At 37.0% G+C, this 16,565-nt stretch overlaps 1 protein-coding gene across 1 annotated transcript in view; it reads right to left on the reverse strand.

Moving 5' to 3' along the window:
• Positions 1-3,086: 3,086 nt before the first annotated feature.
• RNF168 (ring finger protein 168) overlaps positions 3,087-16,565 on the reverse strand; it is a 35,802-nt gene continuing 22,323 nt past the window's right edge. The window contains exons 5-7 of the mRNA XM_010592890.3: positions 13,877-13,995; positions 6,128-6,209; positions 3,087-5,501 (exon numbers count right to left, since the gene is read on the reverse strand). Of these exons, the coding sequence (XP_010591192.1) occupies positions 4,539-5,501; positions 6,128-6,209; positions 13,877-13,995 (1,164 nt within the window). The 3' untranslated portion in view covers positions 3,087-4,538. The remainder of the gene's footprint in view (positions 5,502-6,127; positions 6,210-13,876; positions 13,996-16,565) is intronic.

Genomic DNA, 16,565 nt, shown 5'->3' on the forward strand with positions numbered 1-16,565 from the left:
GTCTGGCTTTTTAGCCTCTGACCTGAGCTGATCCAACTCTGCAGTTATCTTGACAGGAAAAGCAGCCAAGTGTTTGCAGACCCTCAAGTCTCCAATACTGTCACGCCAGCCTCACGGGACAGCTCTGAGCCCTGACACTTGTACTGTACCCAGAACACACATGCCACCAGGGAAAACAGAGGATGAAACATCAGTTCACCTGTCCTATCATCTCAGTCCCTTTAGTTTTCATTGTTTCAGTAGCTCGGATGCTTTTACAGCTTTAAGTTATCTGGGTTTTGTAACTGTTCTCAGCGAGTCTGCTGCAAGTTAGTCCATCCTACCTGGGAAGTGTAAGTTTTGCTTTTAAAATATATTTAATAGTACATTAAAGCTAAATAAGCCAAAAATTCACAATGCTGAAAACTAGTATTTTTCATGCTGAAAAACTTCCCTGGACTGTAATTTTAAAACTTAAAAAGCAAAAGAGGGTCATCTAGAGTGGTGTAGGCTGAGATGCATAAATATCCTTTACCTTGCAGTGCTTCAAGAACATTTAAATGTGCTTGATAATACATTCAACATGATTCAGAGAAGGAAAACTCAAATATTTTCCACGAAAGTGAGTGATAAAAAACAGTGGTAAAACTGCACCCTGCCAGAGGCAGAAAACTTGGGAGACCCGTAAAAACAAGGCAGTCCCCTCAAGTTCTTGCTCTCACAGATTACACTATACAAATATATGTATACAAGTACAAACACACACACACATTTCTCTTTTTTGGACAAAGGTTGTACACTATACACACTATTCTCATCTTGTATTTTTCATTTAACTGTATCTTATAGTTATTATCAGTATTTTCTTTTTCACTGCTGTATAGTATTCCACTGTACTATTGCTTCTCTTTTGTTTACTGATGAATATTAAGGCTGTTTCCAAGCTTATGTTATTACAAACACTGCTGTAACATGTCATTCTGCATACATGTGAAGATGGCTTTAAGGAACTCCTAGAGGTAGAACTGTCAAGATTACCTCCAGAGGGATTTCCATTTCCTGTTCACACCAGTAATGTAACAGAGTGCCCGTTTCCCCACACTCTTGCCAAGATAAACATACACACATACACACACGCAAACAAGAAAACAAAACTTTACTAATCGGAAGGGTGGAAAAATGCTTAAGTATTAATAAAAAGTGAGATCAAGCATCTTTTCACATATTGAAGAGCCATCTGTATTTCCTTTCTTGGGGACTGCACGTAAACTTTTCTAATGGGATTTTGGTCTTTTATCTTAAACAATGGGTGTTATTATTGTTATCAGGAACCGCTGAGTAGGTTGTGACGCATAGCAACCATATGTACAGCAGAACAAAACATTGCCTGGTCCTGCGCCATCCTCACAGCCTGTGCTATGCTTAAGCCCACTGTTGCAGCCGCTGTGCTAATCCATCTTGTTGAGGGTCGTCCTTTCTTTCACTGACCCGCACTTTACCAACCATGATGTCTTTCTCCATGATTGGTCCCTCCTGATAACATGTCCAAAGTAAGTGAGATGAAGTCACCATCCTCGTTTTCAAGGAACATTTTGGCCGTGGTTCTTCCATAACAGACTTGTTCGTTCTTCTGGCAGTCCATAGTATATTCAACATTCTTCGCCAACACCATCATTCAAAGGCATCAATTCTTCTTCAGTCTTCCTTATGCAGTGTCCAGCTTTCACATGCATACAAGATGAATGAAAATGCCATGGCTTGGTCGGGGCACCTTAGTCATCAAAGTGACATTTGCTTTTTAACACTTTAAAAGGTCTTTTGCAGCAGATTTGCCCAGTGCAACATGTCTTTTGATTTCTTGACTGTTGCTTCTATGGGCATAGTCTTTGGATCCAAGTAAAATGAAATCCTTGACAACTTCAGTCTTTTCCCCATTTATCATGACGTTGCTTATTGGTCCAGTTTTGAGCATTTTTGTTTTTTTTTATGTTGAGGTGTAATCTATACTGATGGCTCTGGTCTTTGATCTTCATCAGTAAGTGCTTCAAGTCCTCTTCACTTTCAGCAAGCAAGGCTGTGTCATCTGCATGTTCCAGGTTGTTAATGAGTCTTCCTCCAATCCTTATGCCAAGTTCTTCTTCATACAGTCCAGCTTCTTGGATTATTTGCTCAGCACACAGATTGAATAACTATGGTGAAAAGATACAACCCTCACACACACGTTTTCCAATTTTAAACCATGCGGTATCCCCTTGTTCTGTTCAAACAACTGCCTCTTGGTTTATGTACAGGTTCCACATGAGCACATTTAAGTGTTTTGGAATTCCAATTTTTTGCAATGTTATCCATATTTTGTTATGACCCACACGGTCGAATGCCTTTGCACAGTCAATAAAATACACGTAAACATCTTTCTGGTATTCTCTGCTTTAGCCAAAACCCATCTGACATCAGCAATGATATCCCTCGTTCCACTTTAAATTAAAGCAATTAGCACTTTGTAATGAACTGCAACTATGCCTTCCCGAGTTTGCCAGGTCTTCCAATTTTTCTTTATGTAGTTTCTTTAATGCAGAATTCTTAATTTTTATGTACTCAATTTTTATTTTTTGTAATTGTTTTAATTTTCAGATTCTCAATCTACATACAGCTTTTGTACTCCTTGATAACTAAACATTTTCATATCTCTACCACAAAAATAAAAGAGAAAAGTAACAATACATTCTAATGATTGACACATTTATTACTTTCTTGCAAAAAGGCATACCTGGTAAGGAAAGCAAAAAGGCTAACAGAGAAATTAAAATTTACCTTAAAACCAACTTTAGCCAGAAAGACTTCTTCCCAGACAAATAAATGGTTAAATACATAAATTCCAAACATATCACACCTTAAGGCTAATTTTTCCCCTTCTTGGTCACAGGCTATTCCAGGAAGATTTAATTAGATAATTTTTAATTTGAGGAGTACCAACATTGTCTACCCTAAAACATAAAGTGACGTTGCTCCTAGAAAAAATACTGGCTTGATGAGAATAAAAAGATTTTAGTTTATTTTAGACAAATTTGTTTCTTAAGTTTCTGACTAAACTTCATTCCACTACAATCTTTATTTAGAGGGCAATCACTTTTTTATTTATTGTTTTTTTGAGACAGAGCAAACAAAATTTTAAATTAGCATTATTATTACCCAATCAATATTGAAGCAAATTCTGTCAAGTATGCAAAGATTAAGAGAATTTCAATTACAAAATTTGAAGGGAAAATGCTTAACAATATATAAAAATACTGACAGATTTAAGCGAGAGTCAGCTCTAGGAGATTTTATTTTTCTATGAACTAGACGGCTAAGTAGACATCAGGAGAAATGCTGTTAAGGCCGCTATTTGTTTGCAAAAGTTGTTCATATTAATGAAACAAAAGCATTAACAGTCTATGTTTTAAATTTCCCAAAATGAAATCACTGCCTTTTAGGGGTAAGACAGGGTAAAACCCAAGTATTATACCTTCTGTTTTTATCCATAAACACAAATAAACCCAAACCACCAAACCCACTGCCACTGAGTCGATTCCGACTCATAGTGACCCTATAGTCAGAATCAATACAAATGATAATATAAGGAAATAAACACGTGGTTACATCACAGGTTTCCCAACACAGGGTATTGTGACATAACTCTTTCAGTACAATACCATCTTTTCTGGAACAGAAGGTTAACAGAAATGTCAATTTTCAAAAATTCAAGTAACTGAGTTGTAACTAATTTTGATTTTCACACCAGACACTATTGTGTGAAAAGCTGCAAAAACTCAAATCCTTTCGGCAAACAAAGGACAAGGGAGACTGCTCCGCCAGTTACACCTGCTATCCATCCTGGACCAAGTCTCTGATGGCTCATTCAGATCCAATACTCCCAAAATGTCAGCCTACCCCACCCAGCCTCACCCCAACTCTTAACTCCTCTGCATCGAGAGTCTAGTTTCCTTTTTGTCAGGTAATGTCCGATTTTCCAGGAGATTCTGATTCTCTGGTTTGACGCTGATCCTAATACATTCTAAGTCAAAGAAAATGCTGTAAGGCTTTAAATTTAAAGCGAAGATGGAAGTTAGATTACTTTAGTGTGATGGAAGATGTAGTTCATGTGCTTTGTAGATATATGGGAACATAGCAAGAAAACTTAGTTGTAAGCCCTGCTTGGGTTCCTTAACTACTTAGTATAGTACAGTCTTGCTCTGATTACTAGTCATGACAAAAAGGTAAGCAAAGTCCATCAACATGCATTTTTTGGAAAGAATGGCACTTGAAGATTTCTTGGAGTTGACAAAAGCATTTTTATATCTATATAAGGATTATCAATCTTAGTACATGACAGTTATTAATAATGGAAAGAACTGGGACCCTTGCTAATCACTGAGCTTTGCAGAAACACATTCTTATATTCTTTCCTTGTAATCATAGAGTCCTTTAACTAAGGACAATGGGTACACACCCACAGAGAAAACTTATCTGTAAAGAGATCCAGCTTTACTAGATCCCAAAACATACCCTTAGCCCATGCATTACTTTCTGTATCTCTGAAACATTTGAAAAATACTTTTCTGTGAATTACTAGGCTGTAGGGAATGGGCACTTTTAGATACATTACAACGATCTCCAGTGGAATTTGGCATCCTTTTTCCGTTAACAGTAACTGAATGTTTCAACTGGATCTTAAAAGAAGGTTGCCAGTTTTCATCTCCTGACCCTCTCCACGATTTTGAATGTTCCGTATCAGTTTGTCTCTTGAAGTTCCTATCTTTGGAATTCTTCTTCTGTCCCTTGAGTAATTTGTCTGGAGAAAACGATGTAGCTCGTAACTGATATTCATCTGGGGATCCTTTTTGACGGTTTAGCTTCATTTGTTCCTTATCCACCTCTTTCTGAAGTTCTAATGCTAATAACCTGTCCTGTTCTTCTTGTTTATGTCTCTCAAAAAGTAGATGTTCCAACTCTATCAGTTTCTGGGTAAAGTTGGTTTCTGTTTCCTCTTGGTCTAAGGAAGTTTGGGGGAATATTTTCCTTCTTTTTGCAGAAAAGCATGGATCCTTAACTGCTTCAGAGGAAGACTCCTGGTTTTTTCTTTTGGAAATATCATTACTACTTGTCAGTAGGCTAGTCTCTTCATTTTTTGTCTCTACTGTGCTGTTTCCAGTAATCTCTGTCATATCAGATACACTGAGCCCACTCTCTGTTTTGCCACCAGGCTTAACAGCAACCTCTCTAGAGTAAGGAACTCTGGTTGTAGGTTCCTCATGATTTACCATACATAACTTTTTTTCATGATTGTTTGGTCTTGTTTTGACTTCTCCTTCAAGGCACCATTCTGAATCACAGGCACTTAACTGAGGCATAGGTGACTCTACTGAAGACTTTGCACCCCATTCTTCAATTTCAAGGCATATTTGCGGAGACAGCGTTGGCATATCTTCTTCAACTTCTGTGTCTTGCCACACAGGGCTTGTCAAATCTATAGTGTCAATTTCCTGTAGAAATTTAAAAAAGACTGAGTGAACCAGAGAAAAACATCAAGCTACAATATATAAACCTAATTACTTTACTACCATAGCTGAGTTGTAGCTATACATTAAGTATTACCAATAAGGTATATTAATTCTTTCTTAATAGAACTTGATTCTGTAGGGCAATTTAGATTAAGGAATTATTTTATTTTTACTCTCGTGAAAACCTAGATTTCAACCCACAACCTAGATTCTACATATGTATGGACTACAAAGCCCAGAATATTTACTATCTGGCCCTTTAGAGAAAAAATGGTATCTAAAATGACTAAGAAAGGGTGCTCACTTACCATAGTGACTTAAAAAAACAAAAGGGAAGGAGTAATCAATGTCACTGAATTGTACATGTAAAACAATGGTGAATTGGCAAATGGTTTATTTTTATTTTCACTACAATTAAAAAAGAGGGGGAGGGGTGGGAAGGAAACTGTAGGTATTAAAGTATTCTATAGTATTATAGTTTTTTTTTTTTTTTTTATAGTATAGGGGCGCTATGAGTCAGAATCGACTCGACGGCACTGGGTTTGGTTTTTTCGGTTTATAGTATTAGTAAACCTGTCAAACTAAGAACATCTTCAGCATCAACATACCGTAGACATGGTGCCTTTCCTGTCTTCTTGTACAACTTCAGACTGTGATGCAGACCCAAACTGAGATCTAGGCGACAAATACCTTAGAAAAAAGTTGATCAAAGTTTGAATGCTTTGAAAGACAAATGGTATGTACACAATATGATAAAGCCAGGTTAACTACTTATGTTTGAGGTTGCAGGGTTTGCTGCCTGGCTGATCTATTAGAAAGAATGTATTTATGGAAGGTCAGCTCAACTGGACTGGACCAAAAGCAAAGAAGTTTCTGGGATAAACTGAATGATTCAAAGGTCAGCAGAGCAAGGGCGGGGGTTTGGGGACCATGGTTTAAGGGGACTTCTAAGTCAATTGGCAAAATAATTCTATTATGAAAACATTCTCCATCCCACTTTGAAATGTGGCGTCTGGGGTCTTAAATGCTAACAAGCGGCCATCTAAGATGCATCAATTGGTCTCAACCCACCTGGATCAAAGGAGAATGAAGAACACCAAGGTCACATGATAACTAAAAGCCCAAGAGACAGAAAGGGCCACATGAACCAGAGACCTACATCATCCTGAGACCAGAAGAACTAGTTGGTGCCCGGCCACAATCGATGACTGCCCTGACAGGGAGCACAACAGAGAACTCCTGAGGGAGCAGGAGATCAGTGGGATGCAGACCCCAAATCCTCACAAAAAGACCAGACTTAATGGTCTGACTGAGACTAGAGGAATCCCGGCGGTCATGATCCCCAAACCTTCTGTTGGCCCAGGACAGGAACCATTCCCAAAGACAACTCATCAGACATGAAAGGGACTGGACAGTGGGTGGGAGAGAGATGCTGATGAAGAGTGAGCTAATTATATCAGGTGGACACTTGAGGCTGTGTTGGCATCTCCAGTATGGAGGGGGGATGGGAGGATAGAGAGAGTTGGAAGCTGGCAAAATTGTCACGAAAGGAGAGACTGGAAGGTCTGACTCATTAGGGGGAGAGCAAGTGGGAGTACGGAGTAAGGTGTACATAAACTTATATGTGACAGTCTGACTTGATTTGTAAACGTTCACTTGAAGCTCAATAAAAGTTAATAAAAAAAAAAGAAAGAATGTATTTAAAAATCTATTTCATCTCCTTGTCTCAGGTGTTCTGGTCTAACCCCAAAACGGAACTTAAAAGGCAGAATACTGATATTTTAATGAAAAGCAGTAAAAAGGGAAATAGAAATGAAATCATTTCTTTTTTATTATTTACAGTTTATTAGATGGTATTAAAATTTAATCATTTCTTAATTCTTAAAAAAAAAAAAAAAAAGACAGCATCATACAATGCAAGACTGTCTAGTTTTCCTAAAAGTAATGGAAATGACATTTTAAGTCAGGAGAGTGGATGGGTATGTTAGCTTCTTTTTTATGCCAAAAACTTCGGCTGTTAACATTTTTTATCTCTACAGTTGGGAAAGAGTCCATGATTAGATTCTTTACAATTTTAATATGGAGATTTTATTATATACATATTTTATATCATTTTTATCTGCTTAGAGTTGTCAGGAGGGATCAGTCCCTGGAGAAGGACATCATGCTTGGCAGAGTACAGGGTCAGCGGAAAAGAGGAAGACCCTCAACGAGGTGGACTGATAGAGTGGCTGCAGCAATGAGCTCAAGCATAACAATGACTGTAAGGATGGCTCAGGACTGGGCAGTGTTTCGTTCTGTTGTGCACAGGGTCGCTATGAGTGGGACCTGACTCAATGGCACCTAACAACAACAACAATCTGCTTAGAGATACACAGCTATAGCAATCTATCAGCGTAACAACATATCTCTAAATATCTAAACATCTTTAATAGCTATTTGCCACTGCAATGTTGACATCTATAAGGAAAAATGCTGTAAAAGAAATGAGAGTAAAAGATTATGAGACTGTATATAGACTATAAAAACTGGAAAAAATCCAAACACACATACATACAAAACTGTTTAAAAATGGCAGAAATATCCCCAAATGTTGGTTGTCTGTAAGTGGTGGTAACTTTGGGTAATTTTCAAAGAGCAGCTAGTTATTACTTTTAAAATAAAAGGAAAAAAATGAAAAATGTCTGATTGCAAAATAATATGTAAAAACATAAGTTACCTTGTGTCAAAAGCACCAATGAGTAACATATGCAAGAATAAAATAAAATCTAGAGAAGGATCTCCTGTAAAGAACAAATGAATATCCCTTATAGATAAATCAGAGTACCTAAATCACACATTTAGCTACATCAGTCCAAATACCTACTCTGTAAACATTTGGGAACAAGAGCCACCTTTTCGTACATTTATGGTCATTAATGTGATGTGTTATATTGATTTTTGTATGCTGAGACCCCCTTGCATTCCTGGGATCAATCCCAGCTGGTGATGTATATGATCCTTTTAATATGATCCTGGATTGGGTCTGTGAATATTTTGTTGAGGATTTTGACTCCGTACCTGTTGCTGTCGGGGTGATTCCGACTCATAGCAACCTTACAGGACAGAGTAGAACTGCCCCACAGGGTTTCCAAGGAGCAGCTGGTGGATTCGAACTGCTGACCTTTTGGTTAGCAGCCAAGCTCTTAACCACTGAGCCAAGAGGGCTCCTTTGGTTCTGTAAACCAACCAAACCCACTGCCGTCAAGTCGATTCCGACTCACAACGACCTTATAGGACAGAGTAGAACTGCCCCACAGAGTTTCCAAGGAGGGCCTGGCGAATTCAAACTGCCGCTCTCTTGGTTAGCAGCTGTAGCACTTAACCACTACGCCACCAGGGTTTCTGTAGAGAGTTAAAAAAAAAATATCAGAGGAATAGTTTTCTTTTCTTGTAATGTTTTTGTCTGGCCATGGTAGCAGGGTTAATACCGGCCTTACAGAATACGTTAGGAAGTATTTCCTCCTATTCTACTTTTTGGAAGAGTTTGAAAAGGTCTGGTGTTAATTCTTTAAATGACTGGTAGAATTTACTAGTGAAGTCCTCAGGCCCTAAACTTTTCTTTGTTAGGAGGTTTTTGATTACTGATTTAACCTCTTTATTTGTTATAGTTGTATTCAAATTTTCTGTTTCTTCTTGGGTCTGTCCTGGGAGTGTGTGTTTCTAGGAATTTGTCCATTTCATCTAGGTTATCTGTCAGTGTGCAACTGTTCATAGTATTCTCTTACAATCCTTTTTCATTTCTGTAAGGTTCGCAGTCATGCCCCAACCTGTATTTCTAATTTTAGTAATTTGAGTCTCTTCTCCATTTTTTTCTTAGACTAGCTAAGGGTTTGTTAATTTTGTTGACCTTTTCAAAGAACCAACTTTTGGTTTTACCTACTGTTTTTCTATTTCATTTATCTTCAATTTTATCTTTACAATTTCCTTCTGCCAGTCTTGGATTTACTCTGTTTTTTCTAGTTTCTTACAGTATAAAGTTAGGTTACTGATTTGAGATCTTTCTTCTTTTTTAATGTTGGCGTCTACAGCTATAAACTTCCCTCTGAGCAATGCTTTTGCTGCATAAGTTTTGATATTTTGTGTTACCATTTTCATTCATCTCGAAGTATTTTCTAAACTACCTTGTGATTTCTTCTTTGACTCAATGGTTGTTTAATAGTGTGTGGTTTAATTTCCACTTATTTGTGAATTTTCCATCTGTTATTGATTTATAGTTTAATTTTACTGTGGTCACAGAAGATACTCTATGAGTTCAAACTTTAAATTTATTGAGACTTGTTCTGTGGCCTGACGTACGGTCTTTAACGAAGAACGCATATTGTGCTGTTGCTGGGTGGAGTGTTTTGCTATTGTCTGTTAGGTCTAGTCGGTTAATACCAATGTTCAGGTCCTCTGTTTCCTTACTGACCTTCTGCCTGGCTGTTCTCTCCACTATTTAAAGTGAGGTACTGAAGTCTCTGTTATTGTAGACTGTCTATTTCTCCATTCAAGTCTGTTAATTTTTGCTTAATAAACTTTGGGGCTCTGCTGTTAGTTTCAAACATATTTTATATCTTTTTGATGAGTTGACTATTCAATATATAATGTCTTTCTTTGACTCTTTTAATAATCTTTTACTTAAAGCCTCATATTAGTACAGCTACCACAGATCCCTTTTGGTTACTACTTGCATGGGATATCTTTTTCTATCTTTTCACTTTCAGCCTATTTGTGTCTTTGGATCTGATCTAAAAGAAGCCTATTATAGACAGCATATAATTAGATCATTTTTTTAAAAATCTATTCTGTTAGTATCTGCCTCTTAATTGATGATTTAATCCACTTATATTTAAGGTAATTATTGATAGGCTCTATACAGCATATATTTTTTGTTTCCTCTATTACTGCCTTCTTTTGTGTTTAATTGATATTCCGTAATGTACTGTTTTGATTTTCTCCTTATTTTTTTTTCTGTATATTTTTTAGTTATTTTCTTAGAGGTTACTCTAGGGGTTACAATTAACATCTTAAACTCATAATAATTTAGTTTGAATCAATACTAATAGCTTCAACAGTACATAAAAACTCTGCTCCTATATGGTCTGTTCCTCCCCTTTATGTTTTTACTATCATAACTTACTTACATTTTTATACATCATATGTCCATTAACAGAAACCCTGGTGGCGTAGTGGTTAAGAGCTACAGCTGCTAACCCAAGGGTCGGCAGTTCAAATCTGCCAGGCGCTCCTTGGAAACTCTACAAGGCAGTTCTACTCTGTCCTATAGGGTTGCTATGAGTCGGAATCAACTCGACAGCACTGGGTTTTGGTTATGTCCATTAACATAGATTTGCAATTACTGTTTTATGGATTTGGCTTTTAAATCATATAGGAAAAAGAAGAGAGAAGTTACAAACCAAAAATACAACAATGCAGGCTTTTATTATACACTTACCTTTATCAGTGTTCTTTATTTTTCCTTACAGCTTCAAGTTACTGTTTAGAATCTTTTCATTTCAGTCTGAAGGACTCCCTTTAGCACTTCCTGAAGGACAGGTCTATTAGCAATAAACTCCCTCATCTTATGTCTATCTGGGAATGTCTTAATTTTGCCCTCATTTTTGAAGGGTAGTTTTCCTGCATATAGAATTCTTGGTTGAGAGTATTTTTCTTTCAGCACCTTAAATATGTCATTCCACTGCCTTCTGGCCTCCATGATTTCTGATGAGAAATCAGCTGTTATTCTTATTGATGACTCCTTGTATGTGAAGAGTTGCTTCTCTCTTGCTGCTCTCAAGATTCTCTGTGTCTTTGGCATCCAACAGCTTATGTGTCTTGGTGTGAATCTCTTTGTTTTTATCCCACTTGGAGTATGTAGAGCTTATTGGATGTGTAGATTCATATCTTTTATTGAATTTGGAAAGTTTTTGGCCATTGTTCTTCAAATATTTCTTCTGCCCCCTCTTTTTCTTCTCCTTTTGGGGTTCCCATTATGCCTATGTTGGTATTCTTGATGACATCCTAGAGGTTACTTAGTTTCTATTCATTTTTCTCCATCCTTTTGTCTTTCTGCTTCTCAAACTGGACACTTTCAAATGATCTATTTTCAAGTTTGCTGATTCTTTCTTGTGCATGCTGAAATCTGCTACTGAAACCTTCTAGCGAATTTTTCATTTCAATTATTGTAGTTTTCAGCTTCATATTTCTACTTTATTACTTTGTATAATTGTTCTCTCTTTATTAATATTCTCTATTTGTTGAGGTATCATTCCCCTGGGTTCCTGGTGTCCTTTTAACATGTTTAAGATAGTTGATTTAAAATCTTTTCCTAGTCAATCCAATGTGTGTTGCTTCCTCAGAGACAGTTTCTGTTAATTTCTTTTCTTCCTGTGAATGGGTAATATTTTGTTTCTTTGTATGTCTTATAATATGGATCTGTGGGAAAAGATTATTTCCTCTCCTCAGGGTTTACTATTTTTTGTTGGAGCTGTAGTTGCTTGTTTAGCTACTTTTCTAAACCACTTTTTAAAGATTGTATTCTCTCCGATGTGTGGCCTCCGAAGTGTCTTCCTTTAGCTTGTTGTAGGCTAGTCGTCTGATAGATCTCCTTAGACACCATGTCTCTTGTTGTAAAATGCCATCAAGTTTGTCCCTGACTCATGATGACCCTATGCATGAGACTGGACTGTTGTGATAATCCACTTATATTTAAGGTAATTATTGACAGGATCTATAGCACATGTATTTTTCGCTGGCTGATTTTCAGGAGAAGGCCAGGCTTCTTTCCTTAGTCTGGACACTCTGCTGAAACCTGCATGCACCATGGCAACACGCAAGCTTCCACTGAAGATGGGTGATGGCTGTACCTGGGATGCACTGGCTGGGAACTGAACCCAGGTTTCCCACGGAAGGCAAGAATTCTAGCAGTGAACTATCACTGCCCCCTGAACACTATATTTAGGACCCCCCCCCTTTTTTTAATTCAGCATTCATTTAGTTGCTGTAAACCTTTATTTTCTAGATTTCAGACAAAATTGATTCTGACAATTTTTACTCATTTATTCGGTGTTTCTGTGAAGGACAGGCCCTTAGAGCTCCCTGCTGCACCATTTTTGCTGACATCACTTGTTATTCATAACCTAATTGCATTATGGCAAAGAGAAAGTATTCTTTATGATACCAACATTTTGAAAAATCTTAAGACCTTGTGCATAGCACAGAATGTGGTTAATTTTTTTTTATATAAATGTTCAATATATTTTTGAATGTGTACAATGTAGGGGTTGGAAATAGTGTCCACTTGTGCAGGTTTATTAACTAAACTGCTCAAAGCTCTTTTATCCTTATAGATGTTTCTTTTTACTTAATGTATCAATTAGTGGGAGAGGTACGTTACTATCTTTCACTACAATTGTGGATTTGTCCACTTTTCCTTGTAATTCTGTCAATTTTTACATAACAGTATGATGAAGTGAAGCTGTATTATTCTTAGGTATATCCAAAAAACCAAAACCAAACCCAATGCCATTGAGCCGATTCCAACTCACAGCAACCCTACAGGACAGAGTAGAACTGCCCCATAGTTTCCAAGGAGCACCTGGCGGATTCAAACTGCCAACCCTTTGGTTAGCAGCCATAGCACTTAACCACTACTCCACCAGGGTTTCCCTTAGGTAAATACAAGTTTAAAATGTCATGTCTTCTTGGCAAATTGAACCTTTAATCTTATGTATTGACCCTACAGATCTCTAAATGCTTGTTGTTTTTTTGTCTCATATTAATATAGAATCACAGCCTTCCTTTGGTTAGTGCTTGCTTGGTATATATTTTTTTCACTCTTATTTTTAATCCTTCTACATCTCATTTTTTAAGGATAGGTATCCTACCTTGAAGGAGCCCTGGTAGCACAGTGATTAAGCAAGTCATCTGCTGCCAACCAAAAGGTCAGCAGTTCGAACCCACCAGCTACTGTCTCCTATCTGGAAACAGCTTCTTTCACCTGAGTTTAAACTGAGACAAATCCAACTGGTTCATTTTGAGCAAAACGAAAGAACAAGGAAATCCCACACTGAGCCTATCAAGATAAAAAGTGCAAATCTGCCAAAAATAAGTGGCTGGGTGAATGGCCTGCCATCACATCTCTCTTTGTGCTAGCCAGGAATATAAGCTACGTGAATACCTCATTCTTTTCACTTCATATCAATCGCAGACAAACTGGAGAGTTTCACACAGAGTTGATGAACCAAACTTTAATAATCAGTGGTCTATATGAACAAATAACACTGGCATACAGTACGTGGTCAATAAATAATTAATAAATAGTCATATTCACTTACTTCTGAATATCTCCAGCGTTTCTTTGGTTCTTATTTTGCTTTTGTGACTTGATTGTGACTGAGTCAGATTTTTTTGAATTCAAGGGAGAAACCGAGATACTTCTCTCACAGAAATTGTTCTTCAACAACAGAAAAAGCATAAAAAACGTTACTAAAGAGAATTTTATGATAAAATAAGCTCTTAATTCCAATCCATGACAGAATTTTTCAGGGATTATGCTCACATTTAAATTCTATACACCCTTTGAAAAATACTGACTATATAAAAATTAGCATAAACAAGATTAAGTTCATTCAAGTTGGACTAAATTAGTTTCATTTTTTTTGTATGTTATTAAGCACAGAAGAATACATATGATATCAACTTTATTAGCTGATAATTTATGTTAACTTTTCTAATAAATAATTTCATATAATTATAATTATCTTTATCTGCAGAGAAAAATTCAAAGAGCTGTGATTATGACAGGAGTAAAAGTTAGTTTTATGTAAAAAAAAATTGGGGCTTTAAAGTCATACCAGTAAATGTCACAAATATTTATTTGCTGTACTACTCTCATAAGTTTCTTACTATACTATTGGAAAAATCCATATAATTAGTGTTGACAGACACTTGGCCTTGGGCCACAAGACTTTCCACAAGCTAAGCAAAAATTACTTTAAAACATGAAGAAATCTACTCTTATAATCTCATGTAAAAACAAGTATTAAAAATATAGAAGAGACAGGTAACCAAAAAAAAAAAACCAAACCCACTGCTGTTGAGTCGATTCCAACTCATAGCAATCTTATTAAGACAGAGTAGAACTACCCCATAAGGTTTCCAAGGTTGTAATCTTTATGGAAACAAACTGGCCCATCGAACTGCCAACCTTTTGACTGGCGGCCGAGCGCTTAACCCACTGCACAACTAGGCCTCCTCAAGACAGGTAAAGATAACCCCAAAGTCTCCTCTTTTATATACTTTTCTTTCCTACTGCATCTGCTCTTCTATTGGTATATGTCATTTATTCAATTTCCTAAATGTGTACCTTTCCATAGGGACTCTACTCAAATTGAAAAAAAAGATATATAAAACAGGGCATTTAACCCAAAACTTGGGTGTATTATTATGAATGGTAGGCCTCTAAAAAAAAAAAAAAAAAAAAAATCCAATTCTAAGTATACTTCATTTTGGTCAGTATATTTTAAGAATTTGTTGTTTGAAAGCAGAAGAATAGTTTGTAGGCTCTCAAATGGGAATGACACAGACATACCTAGATCCTCCGGGTGGTGGCATTTTCTGAGTCTCACCCTGTCTTAGTTATCTAGTGCTGCTGTAACAGAAATACCAGAAGTGGATGGCTTTAACAAATGGAAATTTATTCTCTCACAGTCTAATAGGCTACAAGTCTAATTCAGGTTGTGAGCTCCAGGAGAAGGCTTTCTCTCTGTTGGTTCTCGTCATCAATTTTCCCCTGGTTTAGGAGTTTCTCAGTGCAGGGACCTTGGGTCCAAAGGACATCCTCTGTTCCCTGCGCTTTTTTCTTTGTCCTTCTCCTCTCTGCTCCGTTCTCTCTTTTATATCTCAAAAGAAACTGACTCAAGATACAACCCAATCCTGTGGCTTGAGCCGTGCCTCATTAACACCATAGAGGTTAGGACCTACAACATACAGGATAATCACATGAGATCACAAAATAGTGGACAATCACAGGAATCATGGCCTAGCCAAGCTGACACACAATTTTGGAAGACACAACTCAATCCATAACACCCCTAAAGATTCTGACTCAGTAGATTTAGAGTAGGTACGAGAAACTGTATTTTAAAAGAATCCTAGGTAATTCTGACAGACTCTTTCAAACCACTAAGTCCCATTTTATCTTTTGGTTTTAAAATATGTGTTCTAATTTTCTCCCAGCCAGTAATTTGACTATATCAAGATAATAAGATGTAGGTTTAGTATATTAGTTAGGAGTCCTGGTGGCACAGTAGGTAATCGTTCAGGTGCTAACCAAAAGGTTGGCAGTTCAAGCCCACCAGCCGCTCTGTGGGAGAAAGATGTGGCAGACAGCAATGAGTTGGTGGCTGGTATATTAGTTAAGAATTTAAAGTGCTTCAGTTGTCAAAAAGTGATTTATAGCAATACAACAGAGTATTATACCACCCTTAAAAATAATTGGATAGACTCTATCAGCAATGTGAAAAAACCTCAAAGCTACATCAAGTGAAAAAATGCAAGGAGCAAAACAGTATGATTGGTACAATACTTTTCAGATGAGTAAGAAAAAAGTTATAAGACACTGTTAGTAGTGGTTACCTTTAGGGAAAGAGAAAACCCTGGTGGCGTAGTGGTTAAGTGCTAAGGCTGCTAACCAAGAGGTCAGCAGTTCGAAATCTGCCAGATGCTCCTTGGAAACTCTATGGGGCAGTTCTAGTCTGTTCTATAGGGTCGCTATGAGTTGGAATCAACTCGACGGCAGTGGGTTTTGGTTTAGGGAAAAAGACTTATGTAACAGAACAGGAGTGGAGAGAAAAGTTTTCACTGAATAGCTTTCCTATGTTAAGTTTAATTTACTAACAACAGTGTTAAAAAGCTGTTCAGTTTTTTTTTTTTTAAGGTAACCTGGGTTACAGCAAATACGTAACAATATGCACAAATGTTTTATATTTTTTGAAGTAACTTGAAGTAGAGCAAATATGTCCG

The sequence above is a fragment of the Loxodonta africana genome, chromosome 1 (assembly GCF_030014295.1).
Source record: "Loxodonta africana isolate mLoxAfr1 chromosome 1, mLoxAfr1.hap2, whole genome shotgun sequence".
Lineage (NCBI taxonomy): Eukaryota > Metazoa > Chordata > Mammalia > Proboscidea > Elephantidae > Loxodonta > Loxodonta africana.